The 13,292-nt window shown below is 38.7% G+C and overlaps 1 protein-coding gene across 3 annotated transcripts; it reads left to right on the top strand.

Annotated features, from left to right (window-relative positions):
* The first annotated feature begins 9,387 nt into the window (after positions 1-9,387).
* LOC112733439 (ABC transporter G family member 9) lies at positions 9,388-12,746 on the top strand. Of its 3 annotated transcripts, none has more exons than XM_025782385.3 (5): positions 9,388-9,526; positions 10,226-10,371; positions 10,668-11,472; positions 11,590-11,909; positions 11,991-12,746. In XM_025782385.3, the coding sequence occupies exons 2-5, from the start codon at positions 10,255-10,257 to the stop codon at positions 12,621-12,623; spliced, it is 1,875 nt and encodes a 624-aa protein (XP_025638170.1). In that variant the 5' UTR covers positions 9,388-9,526; positions 10,226-10,254; the 3' UTR covers positions 12,624-12,746. The 3 variants fall into 3 exon arrangements, with proteins under 3 accessions (XP_025638170.1, XP_025638171.1, XP_072068611.1); XM_025782386.3 differs by having other exon boundaries at positions 9,441-9,526; positions 10,210-10,371; XM_072212510.1 differs by lacking the exon at positions 9,388-9,526 and having other exon boundaries at positions 9,541-10,371.
* The last annotated feature ends 546 nt before the right edge of the window (positions 12,747-13,292 follow it).

Here is a 13,292-nt window from a genome sequence, read left to right as displayed (position 1 = left end):
ATACAGGTCGGCGAAGAGGAGGGAAAAAATACTCACATAAGGGCCAACCTAGGGGAAACCCTAAAACAAGGGTTAACTAAGCTCCTAAAAGATAACTCCGATCTCTTCGCCTGGAAAGCCTCCGACATGCCTGGGATAGACCCCGAGCTCATGTCTCATAAGCTCTCGGTTTACCCGGGGTCCCGACCTGTACAACAAAGAAAACGCAAGCTCGGCCCAGAACGAGCCCTAATAGTAGAAGAGCAAGTACAAGCGCTCCTAGAAGCTGGCTTCATCAGAGAAGTCAAGTACCCAACTTGGCTAGCCAATGTAGTGCTAGTCAAAAAACAAAATGGTAAATGGAGAATGTGTGTCGACTATACCGACTTAAATAAGGCTTGTCCCAAGGACCCTTATCTACTACCAAGTATTGACACCCTGGTAGACTCCAGCTCGGGGTATCAATACTTATCATTCATGGACGCCTACTCGGGGTATAACCATATCCCGATGCATGAGCCAGATCAGGAGAAAACATCATTCATCACACCCAGAGCTAATTTTTGCTACGTGGTCATGCCTTTTGGATTAAAGAATGCAGGGGCCACATACCAGAGGCTGATGAATAAGGTGTTTGCCTCTCACCTTGGCAGCTTAATGGAAGTGTACGTCGACGACATGCTGGTAAAGACCAAGAAAGAAGTCAATCTCTTGGCAGACCTCTCACAAGTCTTCGACACCATAAGGCTACGCGGGATGAGACTAAATCCCTCAAAGTGTGCCTTCGCAGTAGAGGCAGGAAAATTCCTAGGGTTTATGCTAACACAAAGAGGGATTGAAGCTAACCCCGACAAGTGTAGAGCTATCCTGGAGATGAAAAGCCCGAACTGTTTAAGAGAGGTCCAGCAGCTGAATGGCCGACTTGCAGCCCTCTCCAGATTCTTGGCAGGATCAGCACTAAAATCCCTTCCACTGTTCTCCTTATTGAGAAAGGGATGTCGATTCGAATGGACTCCGGAATGCGAGGAGGCGTTCCAAGAGTTCAAAAGATTCTTGAGCCAACCTCCTATTCTGACCCGACCTATAGCTGGGGAAGACCTCGTCCTATACTTATCTGTAGCAGACAAGGCCGTCTCGTCGGCCCTGATAAGAGAAGACGAGGTCGGACAGCACCCAGTATATTTCATCAGTAAAGTTCTACAAGGCCCTGAGCTAAGGTACCACAAACTAGAGAAGTTTGTCTACTCCTTAGTAGTAGCCTCACGAAGGCTACGGCCTTACTTTCAAGCTCACACAATACGAGTTCGCACGAACCAACCCATGAAGCAAATCCTCCAAAAGACGGATGTTGCAGGGAGAATGGTTCAATGGGCAATAGAACTCTCCGAGTTCGACTTGAAGTATGAAACTCGGATGGCGATTAAAGCCCAATGCCTCACCGACTTCATCGCAGAATATGCAGGAGACCAAGAGGAGAAACCAACTACATGGGAACTCTATGTAGATGGATCCTCAAACAAAACAGGAAGCGGTGCAGGCATAATACTGGTGGATGAAAGAGGAACCCAGATGGAGGTCTCCCTCAAATTTGAATTCCCAGCTTCAAATAATCAGGCAGAGTACGAAGCCTTGATTTCTGGGTTGAAGTTGGCGGAAGAAGTCGGTGCTACAAAAGTGATGATATACAGCGACTCGCAAGTGGTGACCTCCCAGATAAGTGGAGAGTATCAGGCAAAGGACCCAAATATGAAAAGGTACTTGGAAAAAAATATGGAACACCTTGGGTACTTTGCAGAAACCGAGGTCAAACACATAACTCGGGATCTAAATAGCAGAGCAGACGCCCTATCCAAGTTAGCAAGTACCAAGCCAGGAGGGAATAACAGAAGCCTGATCCAAGAAACTCTCCGGGAACCCTCCGTGGTAAAGGTAGAAGACAAACAAGAGGTCCTTGAGATAGTCGGATTAAACCTCGGTTGGATGAACCCCTTGGTCGAATACATGAAATTCGACATCCTCCCCAAGGAGGAGAAAGAGGCTAAAAAGATCCGAAGGGAAGCACAACATTACACTTTGGTGAGAAATATCCTCTACAGAAGGGGGATATCAAAACCATTATTAAAGTGCGTACCAACCTCAAAAACCACCGAAGTATTGGAAGAAGTCCACAGTGGGATCTGCGAAAATCATCTCGGAGCAAAGTCACTAGCCAGGAAAGTGATCCGAGCTGGATTCTACTGGCCGACCTTGCAAAAAGATGCCACGGAATTTGTGAAAAAGTGCCAACCATGTCAGATGCATGCAAATTTCCACGTGGCTCCCCCGGAGGAACTCATCAGTATCACTTCTCCATGGCCTTTTGCAAAATGGGGAATGAATTTGTTAGGTCCTTTTCCCCAGGCGCCAGGACAAGTCAGATACCTGATCGTAGGAATAGATTATTTCACAAAATGGATAGAAGCAGAGCCATTGGCCACCATCACCGCACAAAGAAGTCGGAGGTTCCTCTACAAAAATATCATCACAAGGTATGGGATACCCTATTCCATTACTACAGATAATGGAACCCAGTTCACTGACTCTACCTTTAGAAGCCTAGTAGCCAGTATGAAAATTAAGCACCAGTTCACCTCGGTGGAACACCCGCAAGCCAATGGGCAAGCCGAGGCAGCCAACAAAGTCATACTGGCAGGGCTAAAGTAAAGATTACAAGATGCAAAAGGAGCCTGGGCCGAAGAGCTCCCACAAGTGCTATGGGCCTACAGGACGACCCCCCAATCCGCCACTGGAGAAACACCCTTCCGACTAGTTTATGGGGTAGAAGCCATGATCCCAATAGAAGTCAACGAGCAAAGCCCAAGAGTGATTCTCCATGACGAGATCGGAAATATACAGGGGCACAAAGAGGAGCTCGACTTGCTCCCCGAAGTCCGAGAAGAAGCCCAGATAAGAGAAGCATCGCTGAAGCAAAGGATGGCTGCAAGATACAACAAAAAAGTCGTCCGAAGAACATTTACCCTAAGCGACTTGGTCTTGATCAGAAATGACATTGGAGTCAACAAAACAGGAGAAGGAAAGCTCGCTGCAAATTGGAAGGGACCATACAAAATCAATGAGATCTTAGGAAAAGGCTATTATAAAGTGACCAACCTGGACGGCACCGAGTTACCAAGGTCGTGGCATGCTTGTAATATGAAAAGGTACTATAGCTAAAAGCGAACTCTACTCTCTGATGTACTCTTTTCCCAACTTCATGATTTTTTCCCAAAACCAAAGGGTTTTTTCTGGAGAAGGGTTTTTAACGAGGCATCATAGTAGGGGCTAAGGGGAATAGACTGTCAAAAACCCTTAGTAGCAATGAAGTACCTCCCCAATTAATAAAGATCTTTTCATCTTACAAATATCTCTTATAAATTCCTTTTTTTGTTGCTTTCTCTTCCTTTCAACGAAACGCACCAACTTAAGCTCGACAAAACGTGAAAATCCCATGAACCGACCTAGATGGTCGTCAGGATAAAACGACGAGGTACAAGTCGGTGTAAAGAGGTTATAGAAATTGATCATAATAAACTCGAAAACATCCCGACTCATAAGTCAGAACGGGAAACCGAGTAACACAAAAATGTATCACGAAAGTAGCCTAAGTCAGAAAAGCTCAATAAAACAAAATTGAGTATTAGGAATAACAAAAAAGAGATAGGAAAAAACCAAAGAAAAGGTTAAAAGGCTGCCCTAAAGATCCTTAAAACGAAAAGGTTCAGAAAGGCAGACAAGCCAAAGAAAAGGCTCTTTCAGAAAAAATCAAGGGGAATTCGAAAAAATCGCAAATCAGAAAAGCATGCACGCATAAGGTAACTTAAACCCTTATCCAAAAAAGGGGGTACTTATTTTTTAGCATTAAAACCCCTATTAAAAAGGGTATTATAAAGTGTTTTGTTTACGGCCTTAAAAGGCCAAAAAATTGTTCAAACACTAACAAAAATAAATAAAGAGTTTAAAAAAGGGGGACCCACAGGCCGGGCCCCCAAAATAGCCAACAAATTACTTTTTAGGAAGAAGAGTAGACGGATCACCACCACCAGAGTCAGGAAGAACGCCGTCAGAACCAGGAAGAGAGGCATCCATAGGAGAGGAAGTCGGAGGAACAGTAGAAGAGCTCGGAGCGTCCTTAGGACGAGGAGGGGACTCTATGATCCTCTGCCCCCGAGTCTTCAATTCTGACTCGGAAACAATCACAGGGGTAGGAGGATCCACAATGGCACCGTCGATGACGACTTTGTCGGGATCTAAAGGAAAAAGGTCCAAGTCAGGAGCAATGACTCCGACCTGCTCCTTAAAGACCCTCCAAGCCTCCTCGGCGCCATCAGCGATAGAGTCCTCCAACTCGGCATAGGCCTTCCGAGAATTCAGCAGATCATTCTTCACAGCCACAAGATCTTCAAATAACTTTTGATAGCTGCCCTGCGCTGTTTTCCTCAAGTCCACCTCCATGTTGCATTGGGCTTGCAACTTCCTCCCCTTCTCCCGGAGGTTATCTCTCTCCTCCTTCAGCTTGGGGACTTCCTCCTTCAACTCCCTCTCATGCTCTTAATATATACGAAGCCTTCCTTCCAGCTCCTCGACCCTTGAGGTCATCCCTAAAGATCTGAGAGGAGCCTTCTCAAAAATATCCAAGAGTTTGCCACAAACCCCCGCCGCCTTGAGACTCTCTTCAACTAGAGTGGTAAGGTGGTGGCGAACAGACACATCATCCATGCTTATACGAGCTTGGGGTAGATGTTCTTTCGGACGAATGCAAGAGCATCCGCCTTCACCTCACCAGAAGAGCCAGACTCTACGGTCTTGCGCTTCTTATTCTCTGGCTCAGGAGAAGGACGGGCAGAGGGGGGCGGCTGAGAGAAAGTTGAAGAAGAAATCACAATGGGCTGAGAGGGAGTCCCAACGTTCCGAGGAGGAGGAGGAGGAGAGATAACCGCCCTGGCGCCACCAGTCCTGGCGCGAGACCTTGCTTTAGCCTCCTGGACCCTTTGGTAAGACTCCTGAGCGTTTGCCTTTGCCATCTCTGAAAAGACAATAACAGATAGATCAGACAAGTCGGAAAGGTCAGTCAGACAAGTCGGACATCTAACAAACAAATAAAAGCTACCTAGCTGTGCCTGGACAAAGGTCGAAGACCCCTGGAGAAACTTTTTTGTGTCCAAATATGGGGCCCTCCCCCACACTTCTCGGAGGAACCCCACAATGGCTGCTTCTACCTCATCCAGGTCATCCAGACCATATTTCTCGCAGGGGGAGGCCTCCAGCCAGTATAAAGGAAATCGGGGAGAAGAATTATCATCCAGAAAAAAGGGATGGTGACCCTCTACGGCTTGAACTTTGAAGAAATAATTTTTAAAGTCATGGAAGGATTCGTCAAAAAGGGTAAAAACTCTCCGACCCTGTATGGCTCGGAAAGACACCCATTGTTGCTTATTGTTTAGCCCACTGAAAGGTTTGGTCATATGGAAGAGATAGAAAAAAATCTTCAAAGAAGTCGGGAACTCCAAAACTTGGCTAATAAATTGATAAATTTTCAAAAAACCCCAAGAGTTGGGGTGAAGTTGGGTAGGGACAACTCGGCAGTGATGCAAAACAGATATCTCAAAGTTTGAAAAAGGAAGAAAAATACCCAAACGGGTGATCATACACTCATACATAAAGAAAAAATGAGGGGCCGCCTCATTGACCCTCCCAAAGCAAACCCGGTCTTCAGGACCCGGGACTACCAATTCATACTTCGGCTCGTCATCCTCAGAAGTACAAATTCTGTGGTGAGTGCGAAGGTTGGTGATAAACTCAGTATCGACCGAGGGTTCCTCCCCTAGGACTGTGACATCAACCCATTGAGAAAGGATATCTACGGAAGCCATTTCTTTTTCTTAAAAAGGTAGCAAAAAACCTACAAGGAAAAAAGAAAAGGAAAATAAAAAACACGGTCTCTAAAGGAAGAAATACGGAACTGAAGTCTACAAACCAACCTATCTACAAAATGAAGGCATGCAAATAGAAAAGCATGTTACAAAAAGAACTAACCTTTATCCGAAAATGAGGGTTGGAGAAAACGAAAGCCTTCGAAAATGCAAAAATGCAGCACGAACGAATGAAGGGGAAATTTGAAAAATCGCAGAAACGAAACAATGAAAGAGAGGGAAAGTATTTATAAGTACGTTAGGGGCACAATGGTAAAAACGGGGCAGTCATTAATGAAAATGCACCGTTACCAAGACCATCAATCCCTACGCACATCCCTAACGGACACGACGCTTGATTAGACGTAACTGTCAGAACCAAAAGGTCACAAAAGTCACGTCGGTTTCGAAACATCACGTCGGTCACAACCCCGAGTAGTATACTCGAACCCAAATCTTAAAGAGAAATTGGGCTCGAGTAGGGGCACTGTTCATATCCTGGCCCAACGATTAAGGCCCAGGGTCCAAAGTAGAAAGGCCCAACCCAAAGGGTTGACCTCACCTTTCACCAGATCAGCCACTACGAAGTCGGTACTCGCCTCGACTTGCTCTAAAGAAGTCGGGAACGAGGGTTAGCTGGTAGATAAGCACTCATTTGAATGAGTAACTGCCCCTAGAATCTCTCTAACCACTTCCACGAGTCATATCTTAACTTCCCTAAGATAAAGGGACGGTTAACACCCTAGAAAAGTGGCACCACTCCAACGGTGGTTATTGGATCACCACTATAAATACACTGACACCTTTCAGGTATCTCTAAGTTCCAATACTCTCTAGACCCTCTAACACCTTTGCTGACTTAGGCATCAGAGTGTTTTTGCAGGTACCACCCCCCACTCTTTCGCACAAACAAGCTGGACGGAGGGCACCGAGTTGCGGATCCATTTGGAATCCTCCTCATCCATACGTTTGGGCCAACCAGCATCGTCCAACCCATTAATCTCCGGTTACCCATCGTAACAGCAATAAAATAAAATCTTAAATTTTTAATAAAATAAAATACCAAAATTTATTAATATAAATAGTATTGATACTATAATGACATTTAACTTGTGATGTTAATTTAAAAATAAAATAATATATAAAAATGTATGAAAAGATAAATATAATTCAAGACGGATGAGAGAGAGGAAATGCAAGATAAAAATAAAAAATCTTAAAGAATGGTGAAAGTGGATGTTGAAGACACATAAATAAATTAGAACCGTATTAGTTAAACCAAATGAACTAATTTTTTTTTTTAAATAGAACTACTAATATTTTTACAAAAATTTTATATGGTCTTTATTGTCTAAACAAAACTTCACCGGTGATAGTATCTTAATAATATACTAGTATATTAATTTAAATATGTACACAAATAACAAATATAATATTAGTCAAATAATTAATATTTTATACTTTAATTAAAATGAAAGGTTTTGAATTTAAATTTTAAAAATAATAAAATATAAACAAATGAGTGAAGAAGAAGTCACCAAAAAAATGAGTGAAGAAGTGAACAAGTTTATGGCTCTCGGACTCTCGGTCTCGGTTAATAGCAACAATCATGAGCCTGTATAAATGAAAATTATGGTTATTGCCCAAAAAACTAAGGCATGATCCTAATGATCAGCCCAAACAGTAGGCCCAAACCAACGTCATCGTGGCCCATGAGCGTCCATATGCGAGTGCCTGAAATATATTATCTATACACAAAAAAATTAGTTATTATATAAAAAATATATTAAAAATTTAAAATATAAAATATATATTAAAAATATATAAAATAATGAGAGTAGTATATTACTTAAATAGTCGTCACTGAAAAAAAATAATGATAAGGAGCTAAGTTTTCCTTCACTTAATTTCATCAAATTTTTTAAAAATTATTTTATTTATTTTAAATTTTTAAAAATATTTTTTTTAAATTAAAAAAATTAAAATAATATTGAACAGCTAAAATTAGTTCTCCGTATTTTCTCCCAAAAAATGATAAGAAAATAAAGAACAGGACTGCATGAGTTGTTGAAGGGGGAGCAACAACGATTATATACTATAAGACATGCACGTGTGGTTCTTCGTGTTCCATATATCATTTTAGTTATTTTTGGTAGAGATGCCCATTACGCCTATTCTTCTTCTAAATGGCCAATATCGTTCCCACCATGTATTATTATTTCTTCTTGCTATGCATAATTAGAAGTTTAAATCGTAAGAGCATCTTTGATTCATATATATAGGAATAAAGACATTTACAAGGAGTAAACATGAGAACCAAAACGAAATATCTATTTGCTTATATACTTCTTCAGGGACCAATTAATTAATGCAGTCATTAGTAGGATATGATGAAATAAATTTAGAGGGAGTGAGCACTACATGTCATATCTAAATGACTAAAGTTAATAAATTCTAGTAGAGGGGTAAATGTAGCAACGCTGACGTCACTGATTACGTATTCAGTCCATAAGCCACGAGTATATACGACAAGATCCAAGAAAGTAACAAAGACACCAATGACGATGAATGCTTGAATGGGAGAAAGTAGAAACACATACATAGTAGTAGTGGATAATAATATGGAAAGATTTTCAAGTGTACTCTCGATATATCAGTCATTTTTAAACGTTGATTTTAATTATATATATTATATATATTTTTTATAATTAAGATCAACGGTTAAAAATCACTGACGACACACTTAAAAATTTTCCAATAATATGTATGAAAATTATAATTAAATCATTCTTGGTACCTTATGGCTGCGATGCATATATATATGGCTTGGTTTGACTTTCTGAAGCAATGACAAGTTATTAGCCTTATTGGAAGTTTAAATCGTAGAAGCTTCTTCAATTCATATATTAGGAAATAGGAATTTACAACCAAAAGGATTAATATATCTATCTTCTTGTTATACTACTACTTTAATTTACTGATTTATTATTATTATTATTATTATTATTATTATTATTATTATTATTATTATTATTATTATTATTATTATTATTATTATGTCATTTAAAAAAATGTTGAAATTAAAAATCATTTTGAATAGAAGGAAAAAAGAGATTGTGGAGGAAGATTTTCAAGTAAGAAAATGACATGAAGTTATTGCATCGATGAGATTCATTCACATGAGAAATGAAAGGAGAAAAAGCTTAATGAATAGAGAGAGTAAAAGGGAAGGTGGCACCATGCAAAGTTCCCACGTAACGGTAGCAATTGGCACAATACACGTAACACAAAAATAGTACTTTTTATACTAAAATCAGTGAATTAATATATATATATATATATATATATATATATATATATATATATATAAAATTTATTTTTAATATATATTTATATTTTAACATGTATTTTATACTGATAATTAATTTTAATGGCTGATAATGGCACGTAACCTCTTTCGTCAACCAACACACATAAAAAGCATTGCAGACATGTCAACAATGCTCATCTCTCGTCATTTTCATCAACAAAAAGCAAATAATTAAGGCAGAGCAAAGGAGGAGCCATATATAAGTGAAGCAAATATAACTAATAACAAGGTAAGCTTTTTCCAATGGTTCCTCTTCCCACATCCACATTGCAATCGATATCATCCATCTATAGTGATTTTCCTTCTTGTTCAATCATATCATTATGAATCCAAACTTTGTTTTTGATAATGCAGAGTGAAAGAGAGACGGTCTCATAACTGGGCCGATTATCTCTCTTTCAGTATTCGTTTCTAAATTTTATTTGGGCCTACTCTTTCTCTCTTAACAATTTTAGATTACAGCTTGAGTTGGGTTGGGTTGAAACAACAATATCAAAAGATGTTTGAAATTGTCAAAAGTCAAGCTGAAATTTAAAACAAAGATTGCTTAATCGCTGTTGCTAATCCTGATTTAAAGTTAAGGAGTCATTTTTAAATGTATGACAATACATATAGCTAGCTAGAATTATGTAAACAAAGTTTTTAAACCATAATGATTAGATTAGAAACAACAAACTTATTTAAAAAGGATCTATAATTGATTATTCTATAAATCGGTGTTATAGGACTAGCACAATTTATTAATTTCGACCAACAATCAGTTAGTTAATAATATTTAAAAATATTAGTTAAAAGAATAATTTTGGACTACTAGACTATAGGTTGCTGACTAAAAATGCCTACCAATATAAATTAAAATTGTTACTCCTTGTGAAACAATGTCACTAATGTATTTCTTTTAATAAATTTTAGTTGCCTCTTGTTGCAGCATTTATTTACGGGTAACATTGCGACGAAATGTCAAATGAAATGGCAAGTGGGACACTAAGCTCTGAATACCAAACATTAATGAAGTCAACAACAGAAGGAAAACGAAACATGTTTATCAAAGCTTATCCACCTGTTACCCTAAAGGCATGCTCTATAAGTAAACTCATAAAATTTTAATTGTTGTTTCATGTGTTAGTGTTGAATCCAGCCGTAGAAAGAAGTGAGCTAGTTCCTTTTATTTATTTGGTAGTCTAGATCACTTTAAGTACATTACTTTTCTTCAATTTTTAGATATTTTAAATGTTAACACAAATGGATAGTGATGAGTATTGGTTTATTATGTGCTAATGCCTAATGGTTAGTAAACTCATGGAACATGGATAATTTATAAGATATGCTAGACATGTTCATATTCTACATTACAATGTTGATTCTTGCAGTTTGAAGATGTTATATATGAAACCAAAACAAGTAAAAGGGATGGCTTGTTTTGCAAGAAAGAGAATAGCTGTAATGAGGATGGTAAACTAATCTTGAAAGGGGTTAGCGGTTCTGTTTTCCCTGGTGAATTATTAGCCATTTTAGGTCCTTCTGGTAGTGGAAAAACAACTCTGATAAATGCATTGGGAGGTAGACTAAAAAATGGAATCACAAAAGGAAGCATAACCTACAATGGCAAGAAGCTCTTGAAATCCATGAAGCGAAACCTTGGATTTGTTCATCAACATGATCTCTTCTATTCTCACCTAACAGTCCATGAGACATTAGTCTTTTCGGCTCTTCTTCGCCTGCCAAACAGCCTCTCCAAACAAGAGAAAATCGCGCACGCTTGCGCGGTTATGGATGAACTTGACCTGAATCATTGTAAGGACACTATAATGGGAGGTCCACTCTTAAGAGGTGTGTCGGGTGGAGAACGGAAAAGGGTCAGCATAGGTCAAGAGTTGTTGACTAATCCTAGTCTTTTGCTTGTTGATGAACCAACTTCAGGGCTTGATTCGACAACTGCTCGGAGAATCGTGCTAATTCTGTGTGATTTGGCTAAATCTGGAAGGACTGTGGTAATGACTATTCATCAACCTTCTAGCAAGCTATTTTACATGTTCCCCAAGATTCTGCTGCTATCAGATGGTAGTACCTTGTACTTTGGGAAAGGAGAACTTGTCATGAATTACTTCTACAGCATTGGTTATGCTCCTTCTGTAGCCATGAATCCTACAGATTTCCTACTTGATCTTGCAAGCGGTAACCATCATGATATCTTTGTTTTTAAGGACTAATTTCAAATTAACTGAAAATTGTCTTTCTGAAAGTTTTAGATAATATGTTTCATTCTTCAAAAATCATGTTACAATTTTGTAGGTATATATGCTGGAAATTTAGAAGATGAAGTTGAAGCTACAAAACAAGTGTTAAAATCAGCATTTGAAAGTAACCTTGCATCTCAAGTAAACATGGAACTCAAAAGCTCCAAGGTACCATTTCATAACACTTCAGGGGATGAAATGCTTGGCCAGTACTGCACAACATGGTGGCAACAATTTACTATATTAATAAACAGAGGTTTCAAAGAAAGGAAGTATGACCAATTTTCAATCCTCATAATCTGTAAAGTTTTGGCAGCATCAACCATTTCAGGCCTTGTTTGGTGGCAGGCCGGAGCTAATCAAACCAAAGACCTGGTACTTAAACGATAAACTCTCTCTGTTTAAATTGACATTTATGTATTTCTCAATTCTCATCATTGTTTCATTGCTACATAGGTGGGACTACTTTTCTACTACACACAAGTTAGTGCATACTTGCCTATGTTAGTGTCAATCTTCACCTTCCCTTGTGATCATGAAATGCTAATGAAGGAAAAATCTTGCTACATGTATAGACTCTCAACTTATGTCATGGCAAACAGTGTTGTTGAACTTCCAGCAGTGCTAGCAATGCCAACCATTTTTGTCACCATTACTTACTGGATGGTGGGGCTAAAACCAAATCCCTTAAATTTCTTCCAAACTCTAGCCATTGTTCTTCTCTATGCTTTGGTGTCACAGGGTATTGGTCTTGCCATTGGTGCAGTTGTGGTGAGTAATCAAAAGTTGGCTTCCAGAGTTGGATCGGTAGTCATGACTTTATATATTCTAATCAATGGCTTCTACGTTCAGCATGTCCCAAGTTTTGTGTCATGGATTAAACACATATCTCATAGCTATTATGGTTATAAGCTATTGTTGGGGTCACAGTTTAAGGATAATGTTACATGCTCAGTTAGAGAACATCAAGTGATTCAGCATGTTGGTCTTGATCATCAAATTTTCTCTGTTTTTGCCTTGGTTGCAATGGTTCTAGTGTACAGGATTATTGCCTATTTTGCTCTCATGATTGTTGTCAAACATAGCTAGCTAGACCCACAGCATGTAGGTTATGTGAACTAATTATAAAATTGTTCTTATTTATTAAATACTAATAAAATTTAAAAGGACAATTTAGATAACAAAATTCACCTTCAATTGTTAGATGTCAAACTACTTTTAGTTGTTACAAATTCTTGGCCTAAGAGATAATCATAGTCACATCAAGAAAGTGATGATAATAACAGTGGCCATTATTGTTGTTCAACATTTGAAAGGAAATCCAGTCCAAACAATTTGTTTCGTACTGCTAAGTTCATGTTGGTTGCGTTCTTAACCATATAAAAATTGATGTGGAAAGTGGTAATAACATAAGAGGTTGCATACTTGCATTGAAGATTATGTGTTACAACTTACAAGGACAATTTGTGTTCCAACAATAATACAAAGCTATATCAAACTATTACTACAATTCTCGGAGACAGTATAGCCTAATTTTTTATTTATCGAATTTGAGCACTTATATAGGTTTAAATATGTGGTCTTTATGAAGTTCAATACTAACAATAATATACTAATGTGCACATTATAAATAACTATAATATTTAATAATAATGTAAACTTTCTCAGAATTAAATCCTCATATTCCATTCCACCATAATCATTATTCTCTCAGAAAAATGCTTGTAAAAAATGAAGAAAAATAAAAATAAAAAGACT

Source organism: Arachis hypogaea, chromosome 13 (assembly GCF_003086295.3).
Source record: "Arachis hypogaea cultivar Tifrunner chromosome 13, arahy.Tifrunner.gnm2.J5K5, whole genome shotgun sequence".
Taxonomy (NCBI): Eukaryota; Viridiplantae; Streptophyta; class Magnoliopsida; order Fabales; family Fabaceae; genus Arachis; species Arachis hypogaea.
Note: the sequence above shows the minus strand (reverse complement) of the source record. Positions and strands in the feature narration are given on the sequence as shown.

Coding starts and splice junctions, on each gene's coding strand:
- LOC112733439 (XM_025782385.3), top strand. CDS start 10,255: ATGTCAAATGAAATGGCAAGTGGGACACTAAGCTCTGAATACCAAACA. Junction 10,372..10,667: donor ATCCACCTGTTACCCTAAAG/GCATGCTCTATA, acceptor TGATTCTTGCAG/TTTGAAGATGTTATATATGA. Junction 11,910..11,990: donor CTAATCAAACCAAAGACCTG/GTACTTAAACGA, acceptor ATTGCTACATAG/GTGGGACTACTTTTCTACTA.